General features: G+C 38.5%; 2 protein-coding genes across 14 annotated transcripts in view; one reads left to right on the forward strand and one right to left on the reverse strand.

The window, feature by feature from the left end:
• Positions 1–10,414, forward strand: part of acss3 (acyl-CoA synthetase short chain family member 3) — a 67,289-nt gene extending 56,875 nt beyond the window's left edge. The window contains exons 14-16 of the mRNA XM_072551625.1: positions 213–312; positions 407–582; positions 4,228–10,414. Coding sequence (XP_072407726.1) covers positions 213–312; positions 407–582; positions 4,228–4,305 — 354 coding nt within the window. The 3' untranslated portion in view covers positions 4,306–10,414. The remainder of the gene's footprint in view (positions 1–212; positions 313–406; positions 583–4,227) is intronic.
• A 335-nt stretch (positions 10,415–10,749) lies between these two features.
• ppfia2 (PTPRF interacting protein alpha 2) overlaps positions 10,750–19,885 on the reverse strand; it is a 549,829-nt gene continuing 540,693 nt past the window's right edge. For all 13 annotated transcript variants that reach the window (XM_072551614.1, XM_072551612.1, XM_072551613.1 and 10 more), the window contains one exon: positions 10,750–11,869. Coding sequence is in view for 1 of the 13 variants with exons in the window: in XM_072551615.1 (XP_072407716.1) it covers positions 11,859–11,869 (11 nt within the window). In the remaining 12 variants the exon portion in view is untranslated. The remainder of the gene's footprint in view (positions 11,870–19,885) is intronic.

The raw sequence follows: 19,885 nt of genomic DNA on the forward strand, positions 1-19,885 counted from the left end.
ATATGAAACTTGTCTTGCTACAATGTCTTTGCTCTTCCCTCTGGGTAACATTGCACCTGATGATTCAACAGCCAAAATACTTTGTCACCAATTCCTTACGTTTAAATCTAAATTCTGTAACATGAAATGCAAGATCAATTTGAAAATATTGGTCATGAGTTTGCAAAGGAGAATGAACAATTTACTAGATCTATTCACTGCTGTTCTTGCAGGCTATTATCACTCATCAAGCTGTAACAGACTGTGCCGTTGTGGCCCTCGAGGATTCCGTCAAGGGGCATGTTCCACTAGCTTTATGTGTTTTAAGGACTGGTGAGATAATTTATTTTACATCTTAAAAAGTGTTGTACTTGGCCTTCAAAATTAAACCTTTGTCGCATTTTAATTCATGAAACATATGTACCAGGTGTGACTGAAACATTTGAGGATCTCACTGAAGAGATTGTTAAAATTGTTCGTGACTCCATTGGTCCAGTTGCCGCTCTTAGGAAAGTGGTCTTTGTGCCCGTATTACCAAAGACACGTTCTGGCAAGATACCTCGTTCTACACTTTCAGCAGTTGCAAATGGCAAGCCTTACCAAGTACGTTTGTGCTTTTCCTTTATTGTATAAAGCAGTGCATTCAAATTTAAAGCTGGCTTCTTATATTTTTATTTGAGATTCCTTCCACACTCGCTCACTTTGCCCTTTCTTGGTTGCTCCTAACCTTTGCAGCTTGTATTTCTTTTTAGCACAGAGGAAGAGATAGGTAACTTATGGTCGTGGAGCTGGATTCAGTGCTGTATCATGCTATGTTAAGTCAAAGTTATACTTGAACATGTACCAGCTGTTTATATGGCAAACACATTGCATGTACTTCAAGCAAATAACAGTATTTAAAGTCAAAGGGGAGCAGTCATTACTGGTGCGAAGGTGAATTGCAGTCATGGGCGGCACGGTGGCTCGGTGGTTAGCACTGCTGCCTCACAGCAGTGCAGGGACACAGGTTCGATTCCAGCCTTGGGCAACTGTCTGTGTGGAGTTTGCACATTCTCCCCGTGACTGCATGGGTTTCCCCCGGGTGCTCTGTTTCCTCCCACAGTCCAAAGATGTGCAGGTTAAGTGAATTGGCCATGCCAATTTGCCCATAATGTTAGGTTCCTTAGTCAGAGGTGAATGTAGGGGAATGTGTCTGGGTGGGTTTATCTTCAGAGGGTCGGTGTGGACTTGTTGGGCCGGAGGACCTGCTTTCACACTGTAGGGAATCTAATCTAATCAAAGAATACAACCCAGACAGTCAATGGGCTGGTCGAGTTGCAATTCATAGGGTTAGCCATGATCAGGTCAGATGCATAGTCCAAATGGAAACTGTGGATCTGGGTCTTCCAGTCCAGGAATGAGGCCATGGTCAATCCTACAGGTCAAGTCTGAACAACTTGGAGTTTACAGCTGATTGTTGGGTGCCATGCAGACACCAGTCGAGAGTGTGGTGCTGGAAAAGCATAATAGGTCAGGCAGCATCCAAGAAGTAGGAGAATTGATGTTTCGGGCAAAAGCCCTTCATCAGGAATGAGGTTGGGAGCCTAGGGGTTGGAGAGATAAATGAGAGAGGGGTGGGACTGAGAGGAAGGTAGCTGAAAGTTCAATAGGTGGCTGGAGGTGGGGGTAATGATGATGGGTCAGAGGGAAGGATGGAGTGGATAGGTGGGAAAGAAGATGAATGGATAGCACAGGTCATGAGGGTGGTGCTGAGTTGGAAGGTTGAAACTGGGGTAAGGTGGGGGATGGGGAAATGAGGAAACTGGTGAAATCCACATTGATGCTGTCGGGCTGGAGGGTCCTGAGGCAGAAGATGAGGCGTTCTTCTTCCAGTCATCGGTTGGTTAGGGAGTAGCGATGAAGGAGGCCCAGGACCTGCATGTCCTTGGCAGAGTGGGAAGGGGAGTTGAAGTGTTCGCCCATGGGGCAGTGGGGTTGGTTGGTGCAGGTATTCTAGAGATGTTCTCTGAAGCACTCTGTCAGTAGCCATCCTGCCTCCCCAATGTAGAGGAGACCGCATCGGGAGCAATGGATACATAAATGAGATGTGGAAGTGTGGGTGAAATTTTGATGGATGTGGAAGGCTCCTTTGAGGCCTTGGATGGAGGTGAGTGAGGAGGTGTGGGCACAGGTATGGGTAGTTCCTCCAGTGGCAGGGTAAGGTGCCGGGAGGGGAGGGTGGGTTGGTGGGGGAACGCATGGACCTAATGAGGAAGTCGCGGAGGGAACGGTACTTACGGAAAGTGGATAGGGATGGGAAGGGAAATATATCTCTGGTGGTGGGATCTGTTTGTATGTGGCGGAAATGGCAAAGGATGATGCGATGTATATGGAGGTTGATGAGGTGGAAGATGAAGACCAGAGGGTTCTATCCTTGTTGCGGTTGGAGGGGTGGGTTTCAAGGGCGAAGGTGCGGGAAGTGGATGAGATGCACTGGAGGCCTTCATCAACCACGTAGGAGGGGAAATTGCAGTCTTTAAAGGAGGAAGCCATCTGGTGTGTTCTGTGGTGCAACTGGTACTCCTGGAAGCACATGCAGCGGAGACTGAGGAATTGGGAACAAGAGATAGTATTTTTACAGGAGTCAGGGTGGAAGGAGGTGTAGTCCAGGTAGCTGTGGGAGTCGATGGGTTTGTAGAAGATGTCAGCGTTGAGTCAATCCCTGTTGATGAAGATGGAGAGATCCAGGAAGGGGAGGGAGGGAGGGAGGTGTCTGAGATGGTCCAGGTGAATTTAAGGTTGGGGTGGAATGTGTTGGTGAAGTTGATGAACTGTTCAACCTCCTCGTGGGAGCATGAGGTGGCGCCAATGCAGTCATCAATGTTGTGGAGGAAAAGGTGGGGAATGGTGCCAGTATAACTATGGAAGATGGACTGTTCTATGTAGCCAACAAAGAGACAGGCATAGCTGGGACCCATGTGGGTGCCCATGTCTACCCCTTACATCTAGAGAAAGTGGGAGGATTCAAAGGAGAAGTTATTGAGGGTAAGGACCAGTTCGGCTAAGTGAATTAGAGTGTTAGTCCCAATACTCTTCCACTGACACTCCCCACCAGTACCCTTCTACTCACACTGAATATTGGGATGTTCCATTAGTGATGAGTCTCTCCACCTCCTGCCAAGCAATTACATGAGACAGATGTCATAGGGCCCAGATGCATAATTAATGGCTTGAAGAATTGAAGGTTGCATGAGCAAAGTCATCATGAGGCATGGCAGATTGGGCACCAAGAATCTCACTTGAGAAAACACTTGTATGAAAATGGGAAAATGGGATGAACAAGGAGTGACATTAATTTATATTGATCATAATTCACTAATGTTTTTTGAAACGTTTCACGTGAAGAATCTTTGCGTTTTGCTGAGGTTTGATGCTGCAACTCTTCTGTCTTTAAATTTAATGTATTTTTTGAGGCAGATCCTAATTAAAACAGAAGAGGCAGAACAGGCTAAAATATCATAGAAAGGAAATTAATCCACCTAGTTTCTAAAGAAACATAAACAAACTATTGTTTGTAAATTAAAGACACTAGCAAATTGGAGCTGATTTAGACATATGCAAGGACTCAGATCCGTCCAAGCTGAGCAGGAACAGTAGATAATACAGAACAGGCAAGACGAAAGAAAACAGTACAGATCCAGCTACATACATTTTGCTGCAGATTTTCCTGTTACTGGAAGATAACATTGGTGGGTCTATTCCATTCAGACTTACACAGACATGTAGTATTTTTGATGAAGACCAGATCTGTTGAACCTATATTGGTTGATTGTGAACTACTATCAGTTGGAGATCAGATTTCTGAATTGTTTGATGAGGAAGACAGAGTTTATCAGATTTTATGGGTGAACATGATCAGCAAAATGTGAGTGGACTGCTGAGCTAATTTATTGTGTGTCTTGTTTGTATCTGTCTTTTAATGTGCAATTTGTAGTTTTATATTTTACCAAAATTTGCTTGTTAATTCATATTTAACTCATGATAATTCTAGATCTAGATTAATTCACAAGATTACTAGACTCTATTTGATGGATATACCTGAGGCAGAATGGTCAACACCTTCTTAGTTTTTTCTTATAAAATAGCAGGATATAATTCTTCCTGAACTGTGTGTCTGAAAAAACTGGGTTAAAATTGTTCTGATAGTACTAGCATATTTTAAAAATCTGTAAAACTGTTATGGCTAACAGTGTCCATCTTCTTGTGTAGATAACACCAACCATTGAAGATCCCAGTGTTTTCTCAGAAATAGAAGCAATCTTGAAGCAGAGGAAAATTTTATCTTAACATTCGGTCCCCTCATATGATCTATTATCACTTTTGTAAGTGGTGATAAACAATTCCACGTCCATATGGAAATTGCATTCAGAGATATGCCTAAGCTCAATTTTTAAGTTCTGTCAATGTTTTAAACTTTATAACACATACTATAAACATTTATTTCTGTAGTGATGTAACTTTGAAAGGGTCAAATACAGTGTATATTTGCATAATATTGTATGTTTAAGTTGTACTTAAAGGAAACCAATCAGTAAAATATTATTTCTTCTATAAATAAATGGTCATACATGTTATGAAGGTAATTTACGAGCTGCACATTGCTAACCGGAGTTGTCCACTTTGCTTTGTCAAAAGAATGAATAAAGTTCAATTTCCAATTAAACATTCTATACAAAGTATATATTTAAATATAACTTTGTACAAAAGTAGCCTTTTTACTTTATCATAAGGACAATTTTAAGATTTTGTACAGATTTAGCGAAATCTAACAACGAATTATTAGCAAAAATATCATACAATCACTACCATGCAACATGGGGCAAAATTGAAATAAGTTGTTTCTATAAAGAAATGCTGGAAATAATGTTATTTTAGGTTTCTAATTTAATTTGTTAAGGAAATTCATGTAAGATTTATTGTCGTAGAGCATAAATTTCTAAAATTATCTGTAAACTACTTTAACTCACAACTCTGTAGCTAGATGTCCGCATAATCCAAGAAATTTACAAAAAGAAACAATTTTTTAAATACCTCTTTAGTGTATTCGCTTGCTTGAGTTGAAAATTATTTTACAACCTAGTTGACACAACTAGCAACAAAATTGTTGAACTTTCTTATGAATATACGTCGTGTCTGTATGGTATAACTTTAGAAGTATTAATCATAATTTTAGACTTCGATTATGTTAAAAGTCATTATCAGTTATAGCTGTCATTTTTCATTCATGAATGAAGACAAGTAACCAGTATTGCAACTGTTATTGCTGTTTGAAGTGTAAAGTGATTTCAAATCTAATGATTTTGCACCTCTTCTCTGTGTCATATCTTTGGCCAAAGACTTTATTTTAAATAGTTTGTTTTAATCATCTTGTTTTAGGTAAGATTCCCTACAGAATGGAAAGAGGCCCTTCAGCCCAACTAGTCCATCTGACCCTCCGAAGAGTAACCCATCCAAACCCATTCTGGTAGCCTATATTTACCCCTGACTAATGCACCTGACACGATGGGCAATTTAGCATGGGCAATTCACCTGACCTGCACGTTTTTGGATTATGGGAGGAAACCGGAATACTTGGAGGAAACCCACACAGACATGGGGAGAATGTACAAACTCCACACAGACAGTCGCCAGAGGCAGGGATCGAACCTGGGTCCCTGGCGCTGTGAGGCAGCAGTGCTAATCACTGAGCCACTGTGCCACCCCATTTTCTTGCCTGTCTTCAGGACAGTCATTTCTGGAATTTATTTTTTAATATCTTTCTGGGCTGAGGAGTTATGTATTTCTTATTTAAATCATCTGGTTTTAATGCTAGAAGCTTTTTTTTAAATCAAAACTCAAAAAGAATCTAGCTTTCTTGCATAATTTTGTATAACTGCACCAACTTCCTAAAATGGATCGTGTGGAATCTTGGTCATCTGTTGTAAAATCTCCTTAGGTAGATCACTCTTCAATTTTATTTAATTCTCCTGTAAAGTATAGTGGGACCTTTGGACAGACTAAAAGTCCACTTTAAGTGGCAGTTGTCAGAAATGGATTATACTTTTACTGTATGTCGTTAAACCACTAGTGCAAAAATTACAAGACACCTTATAAATCAACACAAAAAAATGTGATCCTCACTATGAGACTGAAGTGCAGATTTCCCACTCAATATACAAGTAAAATTTAGGACATACTATGGCAACCTCTAACCTCATGTTCAGAAAGGTGGCAATGTGGGGTAAAGGAGGACTGTCATTTTTATGAAAAATGCTTCCGTTTGATTTATTTAATAACATGGCTATTCATTCTAAATGGAAAATTTAATGTACAAATCAAGGATGGTTTATTTCATTTTACTTGATAAATGACAAACACAACAGTTTTTATGTCAAACCAGGTAGATTGAAAACTGCTTTAGTTATGAGATAAACAAAATTGAGTTTTTACCGTACTTGAAATTTTAAATGAAACATGGTAAATAATCTGCAGCTTGCCTTAATGTTGCAAAATTACTACATTTTCATTAGATCCCCAGTATAAACAACCATTTAGATTCATTGGACAGTAGTTGCTATTTGAAAATAGCAGTTGCCTCTAAAAATGGACAAAACATTGATGTTTGTTTGACTGATTTCATTTCTTGGAGCAGGAGAGTCGATGATTTGGGTATAAGCCTTTCATCAGGAAGCCACATTCCAGATGAAGGGCTTATGCACAAACCAGCGACTCTCCTGCTCCTCGGATGCTGCCTGACCGGCTGTGCTTTTCCAGCACTACACTGGCTTACTCAGATCTCCAGCATCTGCAGTCCTCACTTTCTCCTAATTTCATTCCTTGCATTGCTTATCATCCAAGCCTGCATATCAATACAAAAGTAAGAAAACATGGAATTTTTTTGTTCTCTAATGTGGTTACCTAATGTTCTAACAAATAAAATGTGAAACCTAAGCCATTATGAATTTTTTCCTGGCCCCCTAAATAACCTGACAGACCTATAAAGCTTCAGCACATGCAATGCAACTAAATTAGATTTCAGGAATAACAGCAGAAGTTTACTACTTGCTAAGTATGCACTAAAATGTGTTGCTGATAGTTGTATTATTTTTCTGTATTATTTTGAAGGAGAAAGTGAATTGTTTTTAATGACAATGCTATTTCAATAACTACACAAATAAAGACAAACCATCAACATCAAAATCTTGAACAACTCACCCTTTTGCAGATAGCTTGAAGCCTTAAATTGGTAGAAAATATGAAAATATGGCCAACATAATTAACCTGGCTAAAGATATAATCAGCACATTTAGTCTGAAGCCACAACATAGACTCTTATTAAACAGCATCTTGAACATCGTGTGCCATTTACAAAATGTACTTCAGCAACAGCTCCTTTGACAGTGACATAGTTGGGTCAGTAAATGTGTTACTAGAGTTGGACACCATTTGCATACTGGAACCACTGGACTTCAAGTCATAAGCCATTTATGTTAATGGTGCCAGACTGCTTTATGCTGCTTGACATTTGCAGATCTGCAGAAAACTCAGGAGTCAGTATATCAATCATTACATTATAAATAACTATCAACTTTCTTCTGAAGGCTGCCCATCAAAGTCCTCATCTGAATCCTCCTAAGTAGGATTATTGTGTTACCTTATCATCTGGTGAGCTAGAGTCCCTGTCTACTACCTGGGTAGAGACATTTCCATTGACTATCTCACTAAGTGCAGATTCTATCTTTAGAGAATGGCTTAAAATAATGATTCTGAAACATTTTTGATTGAAGGGTCACTTTTGAAAGGGATTAATAATCATACATGCTGCCCACTCCCTGCCCCCTCACACTATCCCACCTGAATTATAATACCAGAATCAAAAAGTGTTCCATCTAAAGAGTGAACAATACTTCTAAGAAAACAGGTATTTACTTACAGGTATGTACATTTCACTGCAGTTTCTTTTGGCAGAATTGCAGAGATATTAGACATTTAGTCAGAAATCATAACATAGTGAAACAGCACCTTGAACATTTTGTACCACTTAGGACAAAGATTAAGAAACCCGAGACAGCAGAAACGAACACTTTGAAAGTGAGGGAGCGGTGGGAGAGCATAATTATGGGAAAAACACAGAACTGAGTCATCAGGTCCTTGAGAGAACAGAACACTGAGAAAGTATAACTTGGAGACAGTAGAAAACTAGAAGCAACAGCTTGAAGAAAGCAGGAGGTCAGGAAAAGCAGGGTTATAGGGATGTCCAGGAATTCACCGATAAATGGAAACAATAAAGCCTGGAGAAGAACCTGGATACAGCAAACATTAATAAGGAGTGGGAAGATGGAGATAACAGGAGCACAGCTGAACAAGAGAGAGAAAACAAAAGTATAGAGGCAAGGAATGCAGAGAGAGTCTAACATAAGTGTGTTGAAATTTGGAGCAAGCAGGAGGCAGGGAAAGCAGACAGACAGGAAGATCACTAATTGGAGAAGGTAATAAAGGAGCAGGGATTTAGGAGTCCAAAGGGACCAGAGCATGGCAAGAGGAACAGAGTACTCCACTTACTTTCTCTTGACCAGTGTAGATTGGGCAGTCACTCATTATTGCTGCCTGTAAAAGATTGTCATAAAATGCCTGGGCAAAAGCAGGAGGTGCATTCTTAGTCTATTTGTAGCTTGCACATCAGAAGAGCTTGTGGAAAAAGAAAAAAGTGAGATGATATGAGGAGGATAAAGTGTGAGCATAGTGTTAACTTGGATGGTTACAGAGCAAGCCACCACTTCACACATGACTTCTTTATCTATGTCAACAACTATGTCATTGTTTGGCATTAAGACTTGCAGTCATGTCTCACCTGTTCATTAAATGCAACTGTGGAAAGTGTGTTACGATGTGTGGTGCTATCTGTTTGGATAGTCAGATCAGTTGTGCTCATACTGAATGGTGGAGCAGACTCGAGGGGCCTGATGGCTTACTCTGGTTCCTCTTTCTTATGGTGACAGGCATAGATGAATAGTACATACTATCAGATATCTGTACATATGACTTGGTGCAGTCTGCTAAATTTGAGGGTGCAGTGAATCTTAAATTAACAGGAAGAGTCATGACTTCTAGAGATTGTCAGTAGGTGAGTTATGGGATGTGGTGAATTAAACAATGTCTGAGGGTGGTGTATAATGAAAAAGATATGGCATGTGAAACTACATTTACCTGAGTACTTCCAAGGGGCTGCTGAACTTCCTTCAGGCTTTGTCCAAATTATGGGGCTAGGTTCTTTAGATTGAACATCAAATCACAAAATTTGTCTACAGATGTTCATGGTTCCCTATGAATAGATCACATCTATTTTTCTGTCTTCCTGCTTGTGAGGCCTTGTTATGTATTCACAGTTTTGTTGCACATCTCCAGAGTGTTGTAGCAGTGAAACTAGTTCTAATTCACAATGTCTGAGCCATCACAGGATTTCTATCAGCGTGGAAATAGTTAAAAATCACACAACACCAGGTTATAGTCCAACAGGTTTATTTGGAAGTACAAGCTTTCGGAGTGCTGCTCCTTCATCAGGAAGCTAGTCAGAGAGTAGTAAGGGTATGGAATGCTTTGCCTGCAATGGTAGTAGATTCGCCAACTTTAAGTACATTTAAGTCGTCATTGGACGTACATGGAATAGAGTAGTTAGATGGGCTTCAGATTGGTATGACAGGTTGGCGCAACGTCAAGGGCCGAAGGGCCTGTACTGCGCTGTAATATTCTATGAGTAGTGCTCTGAAAACTTGTACTTCTAAATAAACATGTTGGACTATAACCTGGTGTTGTGTGATTTTTAACCTTGTCCAACACCAGCACCTCCACAACATGGAAATAGCTCAGAACCCAAGTCTGTTTTGGTGGAAGCTTCTGTGGTGTCAGAATAAACTTGTAGGCCCATTTATGTGTACACAAATAAGAAATAAATTTGCGGTAAATGCAACCTTTGTCATGTTTTCTATAATTTCTTCTCACAGAACCTTGAATGAGAGACTGCTGTTCAGTATTTAAGTGTCAACTGAGAGGATCTCAAACTATTTTTAAAGAAGAGTTGACAATACAAGATTAGGTATTTTCTGCCCATTTCTGGTGAGCTTTATAAAAAATAAAACTGCTCAGTAATAAACCACTCTGAAATTTCCAGTAGCCTTATATGGACAGCACAAACAAAATTTATATGGAATAGAGAATTCTAATTGTTCAGCGTGATGCAGTGTTCACTTTGCTTTTAAAATATACAGTTATAACAAACTATTATGATCTTAACCCGAAATGAGTAGTTTGCCAGAAAATGGGAAAATGTTCTGAGAGATGGTGAGTCTCTCATCTTTTGCTGTTATGTCATCAGAAACCCTTAAGACATAGTGCAAATAGCTATTGAGTCCTTTTGCATAAAGAGCAATTGAACAATCCACTTCATATTAGTTCATTGAAGTGACTTTCAAAACAGCACATGACAGTATTACTCTTTATTGACAGTGCAAAATAACTATATCACCATTAGCTTTGATTGAAATCAGGCAGTAAACAAATCTGGAACTAAACAGAAAGTGTTTGATCATACAAAAACAGCAAAAGAACAGCAGAGAAATAACTAAAGGACAATAAAGCTGAAGTCAAAGTAGCTGTAGCTTGCACCTAGAATATTAAAGCGATCACAATATATCTCAACCTTTCTTACAATTAAAGTGTAACAATATAACAAATAATACCACATAAGCCAATAAATCTGATCAAATTTCTAACACTTTATATTTTTTTGCATAACATTCTGTCTTTCAGTTACTTTGTCTAATAAAGTGAATTTAACAGTACAAAGTCTTTACAGGGCAAGCTTGGCAGACGCTTGCAAACAATTTGAGACAATTCAACAAATGTCAAGTTATAAAGACTGAGGATTTGTTCTAAGTGGCAACACCAAATGTACTTGGTTGCAAAACTTTGCTCACATCTTGAGATCATAATAGCACAATTCTGACGAAAGCTGAAGAATAGAACTTGATCCACAAGTCAAATTAGTATTGGCTTGCAGAATAGATCCAGCAACAAAGTTTGCCATCATGGCTCGTAAACAGCAGTTTGATATTGTACCATTGCAACGCTTTTCTGCTATTTGTATACAGTCTCATCACTTCAAATAAGACCACAAGCAAGTTTTTTTTTCTGTAATGTAAGGTTTTCAGATGTTCAAATCTGAATTGTGGCAGGATTCCAGCTTCAACTGCATGTTAAAAAGTTAGGAAAGTGACTAAAAGTACATTCCAAACTGCAATTGTTTACTAAATTCTTGTAAAAGTGATTGTTGTCTATGTATTAAATATCACAAATTCTATGGCAAATGGTGAGGTACAAACAGCAGAATTATTTGACAATGAAGTGTGTTCTGATTAAACCCATATGTAAATTCTGTGTATTTTTTTGTTTTTAGAAAATATTTATATTCATTTACATACAACAAACAGATATAAATACATACACAGTACATATGTTCAACCAGTAGTACACAAGAGTATTTTTATAAACTGAGTCAGGAACAAAAGACAGTGATATAATGTTGCTAAAACACCTTCATTACTACACTGTAATGTCTGAAAAGAGTGAGTGCAGTGCTTTTTGTCAAATGTTTACTGAACAATATCAACTCCGTTGATAGTGAAATATATTAAATTGACATTTACAAATCATAACCCTTAAATATGCTAATATTTTCACAGGAATCATCTCTAAACTTTGCGACTGCTCCCCACCACCATCAATAACATCCAATTCATCCACCTGGCAAATTGCTGTTGATTGTATCAGTCTTCAAAGGCAATTTATGTTTTTCCATACAGGCATCAGGAATATACTGAAAAAACAGAAGGGTGATTGTATTGTAGTTAAGTACATTGACAGACTTTCTAATTTTGCATTCTCCGAACTGTCACCTTTCAGTGCAGTATATTCCTATTCATTACTGTGCTTGTGTCATTTTTTGCATTCATAACACATTTATCTGAGAACTATATTCACCAATGTGAGTTTTTGTTTTATGCATACTTCAGTGTTATATTATCTCAGTTGGCTACACTCTTACCTGAGTCAGAAGCCTGTGGGTTCCAAGTCCCATTTTAAGCAGTTAAACACATAATCTAGGCTAAGGCTGCAATTGTGATAGATGATGGCACTCAGGTGAAAAGTTTCTCTCCTTATTCAAATAAATATAAAGGATCCCATTGGCAATATTTGATTGAAGTCAGTGGCGCTCTCCTTGTATCCTGGTCAATAATCTTCCCTCATTAATCATCATCAACAACAACAAAAAAATGAATTTGTTGTTTCAGAACATTACTGTGTGGAAATTAGCTGCCATATTTGTGCATGCAAAACATTGAACAGAATTTTCCAACCCTTTGGAAATAAAACCAACTAAGGCAATTAGTTACCTAGTTATGGGCAAGCTTTTGTGCTATGATCATGTCTCAAGATGTAAATAAATGTTACTGCTAAAGTTGGTTATAACACAGCTTGTTTTTTAAAGAAAATCTCAATTCATTGTATTTAACCATATAAAGCTTTATGAAGTAGTGCGGCAGACAGATTACCCGCATTAACCAAAACAAGGAGTTAGTTTTATTGTACAACTCACTCAAGTGCAATGGTTATTAAAAGGTAAAGCCCATCCTGAATCCTGTAACTTACACACATTGCAGTATGAATAATATCATAACACGTTATAGGGTGAAGGTGGTGGAATTAGAAAAAAAATTGAAGTCCATAAGTAAAAACAGTTCTACATTCCGATGGTACCTTGGTGGACTTGTAGTTCCAGTGGAGTTAGTTATCTATTGCTGTGATATATTCCAAAATGTATCAAAGACAAAGTACTAGATTTGAATTGCAGAATGAGAGGATGCTGTTACATTTTTTGCAAGATTCTTGTTGTATCTATGACATCCTGCAGACTCTCCTGGATATTATTATTTTTAAAAAATAGCTTCCTGCCTTTTCCTAAACTTGCCATAAAAATGGCAGGTGTCAAACAATACAGTTATAATCCTGAATAAATGTTCTGGTTGCCATTGTGATAGCAAAAGTGATTTGAGTATTAATACTGCAGCTATGATTTATAAATGATCTATTCCCCCATCAGAAAAGGTATTTAAGCCACAAGAAGGCTATTGTTTACTCAGGGTGACATAGACAAAATGTCTGCAGTTTCAGTTATATTAAATGGAAACCAATTAGATAGCAATAAAACATGTCCTGGAGAAACTCAGCAGTTTCGCAACATCTGTAGAGAGAGATAAAGTTAATGTTTTGAATTCAGTATGGCTTCTTCGGCATTAAAAAAAATTTGCAAATGTGATAGCTTGTAAGCTATTGAAAAGGACAAAGGGACATGTGGAAAAAAAAGAAAGGGGAAAAGTTAGAGGCTGAGATAAATTAGAGATCAAAGATATCTTAGAACAAAAGGGATAGTAGTTACGGAGAAGTTAGAAAGTATTAGACCAATGTAGATGTTAACAGCAGAATGAGGCAACTCTGATTGAAAACAAAAATCATAAAAACAGTAAGTGGAGTACAAAAATGGAAGACAGAATCTTTTGGACTTGGTGTGAAATGCAGAAAGACTGGAAAGTGCATAACCAGAAAATGAGGTACTCACTGGGATACCACAGCAGGTGTAGGACAGAGACGCAAACATGAGAACAAGAAGCTATATTGAAAGGGCAGCAACTGGAAGGTTGGGGTCAGGTCATAACACTGAAAAGGGTGAAATGATAACTTTTCATGTTTTAGGAGTTTTACTATAAACAAATGATTAAAAACATTGTTAATGAAACAACAATTTTGTAGGCAATTTGTACATTTACAGAAAGGAATATTTGTACTCCACAGAATTATAGTTCTTACAGCAAACAGTAAACTAAAAGTTCTGAGGAAGTCATATCAAACTTGAAACATTAACTCTGAAGAGAGAAACATCGATGCTACCAGAGCTGCTGAGCTTCTCCAGCATTGTCGGTGTTTTGTTACTAACAATGACTAATAGATTGTCTTGTTTTGCCAAGTAGTAACATTGAATGATCGTTTCTAGATACTTCCCTCAGTTTTTCAGCGTTTGCCAAATCCACTGCCAGAAAACAAGCCCTTTTCAATAATTTTTCTTCTGCTCTGATTCCAACAAGATAAATATCCAGGATTCCATAGGATGACTGTGGAATGTTTCATTGACAAGAGAGCAGCTTTCTCCAACATCTGGCTTTGGCAGTTTATAAAGATGCCTAACTTCAACCCTCTGCTAACCACATCAACTGCTGTTCCTTTCCTCCCTATCTTTTCCTTTCCCTCAAACATCTGGAGCTAGCAAGTCTATTTACAATAAACAAAGCGACCTCGGTTCCCAGATGTGAGAACTTTATAGCTCAGCCATTACTTTCATCTAAGCCAGAATATTTGTCAGCCAGAATAGGAATAGCTAGGTCTTTCATTTTAACCTCCATTAAAAAAATGAAGATTGTGCAAACCTGATAATTATAACATTATTTGACAAATATATCAAAAGTATTATTGCTGCATCATTCGTTGCAGCAAATAGTTTCTATTAGTACTGAATCAACGATACAGCATAATTGCTGATGTTATCTGTATACACCTGATCCTATAGGTTGATTTTCTAAATACTATTCTTTGGAAATTGACTGACGGTGGTTTTTGAATATCAATCCTAAGGAATGCACAATGTCAGCATCAGGACACCATTAATTCTTTACCAAGGTAATGATACAGCTAAATTATTTCAAAGGATCATGGGAAATAGAAACAGGGTTGGTCCTTTCTGTCCATCAAGCCTCCTTTGACATTCAAATGGATCATGGCTGATCATCTGTCTCCACACCATTTTCCCCACTATCCCCAAAGTCTGTCAGCATCCAAAAACCTATTGATTTATATTCTCAATGTGTTTGAAGATTGAGCTTCCAGAGCTGAAAATGTGTTGCTGGAAAAGCGTAGCAGGTCAGGTAGCATCCAAGGAACAGGAGAAATCGATGTTTCGGGCATAAGACCTTCTTCATGTTTATGCCCGAAACGTCGATTCTCCTGTTCCTTGGATGCTGCCTGACCAGCTGCGCTTTTCCAGCAACACATTTTCAGCTCTGATCTCCAGCATCTGCAGTCCTCACTTTCTCCTCGATTGAGCTTCCAGAGCCTTGTACAGAATTCCAACAAGTCACCACTATCTGAGTGCACAAATTCCTCCTCATCTCATTAAATAACCTGCCCCTTATTTTGAGTTACAGGTGCACTTCCTGGGACTGTCATCCTACCCACATCACGATCAGTATAAGTTTTCTATATTTCTGTGAGGTAACTTCTTATTCATTGAAACTGTACAGAACACACTTATTTTTCAATCTGTTATCATAAGTCAGCCAATATAGGAATTAGTCTGATGAATCTCAGTTGCTCTATGACAAATACATTCTTCTTAAATAAGGAGACTAAACTATCCACTACCCAAATGTCCAGGTGTGGTCTCACCAATGTTCTATGCAATAACACTTTTTTTTATTTCTTTCATAGTGAGAAAGAAATAGCACAGGGAGTAAGGTTTTGAGTTGGGAATGAATCCTGTAAATGCTTGGAGAGCTTGCAAATTGGAATTTGATTGATATTGTAACACCTCCCATGCAAACTGCAGGTCTTCCTGAAGAGGATGGAAAACAATTTCAAGTGCACCTAGTTTATGTGGCATCTATATTATTGGTAAAATGTGGCAATCAATTATACAGATCTTTTGTTTAGTTGATGATGACATAAAAGCCACTGCAGCATCTGACCAAGGTTTCTTCAGCAATACCTGTCAAACCTGTGACCTCTACCACTTAGCAGATTAACAACATAGGAAAACATGCACTTCTGATCCCAAGTGTGCCATTTGCATACACTTCTGCTTTGGTACCAGAACACCATTTTTGATGAAAGATGAACAGTCTGACAAGTGCTCTAATATTTTCAACAGAACACATGACCAGCAGCAGCAAGATAGACCCCAATATTTAAAGAAAGCATGTATGCTGATCAAAATCATTACATTATTGTTGTGATTTTTCAAGTGTTTGGGGCTTTCTGTGGTGGCTTCAAGTTGCAACAGTAAGGGTTAATGTGGTGCTGTAGTAGTATCTCTGAGCCAGGTGTCCTAAATTCAAGACCCACCTACTCCAGAAGTGTGTAATAACTGCTCTGAACAGGTGACTGGAAAATATCAAGAACACTAGGATATGGTATGGAAAGTGCTGTGGGTACCTATTGCTGACTTCAAGACTTTCTCACAAGCCTAGTGCTCCCAGATAAATGTACAGCATCAGTTATTTCCCTTGGAAAGCAGAAATGCTTAGGGAATGATCACAACTCACAGAGGGGAACAAGCTGCTGGAAGAGAGGAAGATGAACGAGAGGGAGCAATGTATATAACAGAACATTGAACACTGGGAACGATTCTCCATCTGAGTCTCAGCATTCAACAACATGTGAGATGTCTGCATTCCAATAAGGTCCTGACTGAAATTTGTCAATTCCTGCAGCCACAACTGCAACTTCAGAAAGGGGCAATGACTGCATTGTCAGTCACTGTAAAGGCATTATGGCAATGAATGCTTATATAGCTGGATCCTACCAAACTGGAGTTGGAGATGTTTGCACCACCTCACATTTTCCTATTGTTGGGAAAGTAAAGTTACTGGCATTCTCCTTTCATTGAGAGCTACCAAATTTTCACTCTCTTGCCAGGGAGAAGCAGGAAGAGTGAGTTTGTTGTAATGTAAACTATGTGATTTATGTACAGATATTAACAATTTATTTTAGCTTTTGGATTTTGAACTTGTGGTATACAGGGTTCGGTCTGTATGAAAGCGTTTAAGGGCTAAGCTGTCAGTCTTCCACAAACCACAATTTTGAAAATTGTATTTGCCATAGAGCATCTTGTGTGGTGATAATGGAAATTTGTTTGCACTGTGGGAGTTTTATGTCCAAAGCAAGCAAATTTTGGAAAGCATTAGCTTGCTTTCAGTTTAGAAAAATAACTGATTTATTTTTTCAGAAAAAACCCATAGTTTGGAAAACTTTCAGTTCACTGAAAACCTGGTTGAATTTGATGCAAAAACAGTTTCCCTGAGGAAAGGAGTTAATTCAGGGTTCAGTGTTGCTGCCTTGCCTGCACTGAAACACTGCCTTGTCTTATTGGAATATAACTAGAATTTGGTGAAAGAGGGAGTGATAAGAAGCAGTGATCAGACCCTCCATTTCTCACTGGTGAGTACTTCTGCTTTTTAGTATAAAAATAAGGGCTCAGGGGAATTTGGAGCACAAGGGCAAAGAGTAACCTTAAGGATACTCTGACCGTACAGAGCAAGATGAAGGAGTGCGAATCTGGCAAACAGCAGCTGAGCAGAACAACAGGAAAACTTCCAAAGGAGTAACCCCAGAGTGCTTTCACTCCTTGCAGAGGCAGAACTCCTGAGGTGATGTCAGGATTGAAAAGAGACATAGGGCAAGTTGAAGCTGCTGATTGAGTAAGTTAATATTTATACTACTTTACAGTTTGTAGAGTTTTCTTTGTGGATTATCTTTCGTAGGGGCTCTACTCTATTTTAACAGGGTCTAGGGAAGAAGGTACCTAAAATTAATATTATGTGATTTTAAGACCTCTTTAAACGTTTAATTCAAAGGGGTAAGTCATGACTAGGAAGATGGTGCAAGGGTGAGGGATTCAGATTCCTGGGGACATTGGGATCAGGACTGATGTCCTAGGCAAGTAGTTGCTAGTGTGGTTGGACTGGATTTGGACCAGAATGGCAGGGAGGTAGGAACCTAAGCAGGGTGACAAGGGAAAGAGAAACAACAATGGTAATAAAAGAAAGAACAGTAAAATGCAAAACCAAGGCAGACAGGGTTATCAAGGCAAGAATCAAATAGGGACACAGAAAAAGAAAAGTTAGGACGATTAAAAAATGGCCAAAAAGGTAAGCTTAAAAGCTTTGAATCTGAATGCATATAGTATTTAGAATAAGATAGACAAACTGATGACACACATTGACGTAAATGGATACAATTTCATAGCCTTTACGGATACATGGTTATAGGGAGATCAGAAGTGGGAACTTAACATTCAGAGATACTTGACCTTTCACAAAGACAGGAGAGAAGGAAAGGGTAACACTGTCAATAAGAGATGAAATGAGGAGGTTGCAAGAGGTAATCTAGGCTTAGAGGATGCAGATTCCATTTAGGTGGAGGTAAATAACAGCAAGGGAAGAAGACACTGGTAAGAGTACTGTATAGACCCCAAATAGCCCCACTGTAAGAAAGAGTATAGATCCACAAATAACAGGAATGTGTAAAAAAAAAGAAATAATTATGGTGACTTTAATCTTTATGTTGACTGGGACAATCAATGAAGTTGGAAAGGGTAATTATTACAAAAAAATTCATTGAGTTCATAAGGGATAATTTCCTAGAGTAAGAAGTCATGGAGCCACAATTACAATGAAATAAGGATAAAGTTAGCTGAATTGGATTGGGCAGATGGATTAACATGAAAGACAATAAACAAGCAATGGTGGACATTTAAGGAGATAATTAATGACTCTCAACAAAAAGATATCCCAGTTAGGAGAAAAGATTTTACTAACAACTGCTAGTGGGACACCACTCTTCAAAAAAAAAAGGCAGGAGCAAAAAGTGGTTAACTGTCGGCCAATTAGCCTAACATCCATTGTTGGAAAAATATTGGAATCAATTATTAAGGAAGTAATAGCGGTACATTTGGAAAATCATAATCTAATTAAGCAGAGTTAGCATGGCTTCATCAAAGGGAAATAATGTTGAACTAATTTATTAGAGTTTTTCAAGGAAGACTCAAACAGAGTGGATAGAAGAGAACCAGAAAGTGTGTTATATTTGGACTTTCGGAAGACAGTTGATAAGGTACCTCACAGAAGGTTAAGTCATAAGACTTAACCTCCATGGTATTGGAGGTAGTGTAATGGCATGAATAGAGAAAATGCTCATGGACAAGAAACAGTGAGTGGGCATAAAGGGGCTCTTCTCCATGTTGGCAATCTAAAATCAATGAGATTCCATAGGGATCAGTGCAGGGACTATAACTGTTTCCAATACATATTAATGACTTGGAAGGAGGAAAATAGCCAATTTTGGGGATGACACAATAGGTGGGAAAACAAATTGCAAGGGAGATACAAACAATTTACAGAGAGATATTAATAGGTTAAGGATTTGGACAAAAAGTTGGCAAATGGAATAGAATATGGGGAAATGTGATGGTTTTCATTTTGGGAGAGAAAAAGAACAGTATTATCTAAATGGAGAAAAACTGCAGAAAGCTACAACACAAAGGGACTTGGTGTACTTGCATACGGAACACAGAGCACATGCAGCAAATAATCAGGAGGGCTTATGAAATGTTGGCCCTTATTTCAAGGTGGTTGGAATGTAAGAGTAGGGAAGTCTTATTACATCTGTACAAGGTGCAGGTGAGATCACATCTGTAATACCGTGAGCAGTTTTTGTCCCCTTACTTAGGAAAGATATCATTTTATTGGAAACCATTCAGAGAAGGTTCACTAGGATTGCTCCGGTGTGGAAAGATTGTCTTATGGGTGAAGGCTAAACAGTATGGGTCTCTAATACTCACTGGAGTACATAAGAATGAGAGGGGCTTTACAGGGGATATTTATCCTCATGGGAGAGTCCAGGACCAAAGGGCATACTCTCAACATAAAGGGGTGCCAATTTAAGACTGAGATGAGACAGAATTTCTTCTCACAGAGGATTGAGAGTCTTTGGAACTCCCTTCCACAGA

The sequence above is a fragment of the Chiloscyllium punctatum genome, chromosome 32 (assembly GCF_047496795.1).
Source record: "Chiloscyllium punctatum isolate Juve2018m chromosome 32, sChiPun1.3, whole genome shotgun sequence".
In the NCBI taxonomy this organism is placed as follows: domain Eukaryota; kingdom Metazoa; phylum Chordata; class Chondrichthyes; order Orectolobiformes; family Hemiscylliidae; genus Chiloscyllium; species Chiloscyllium punctatum.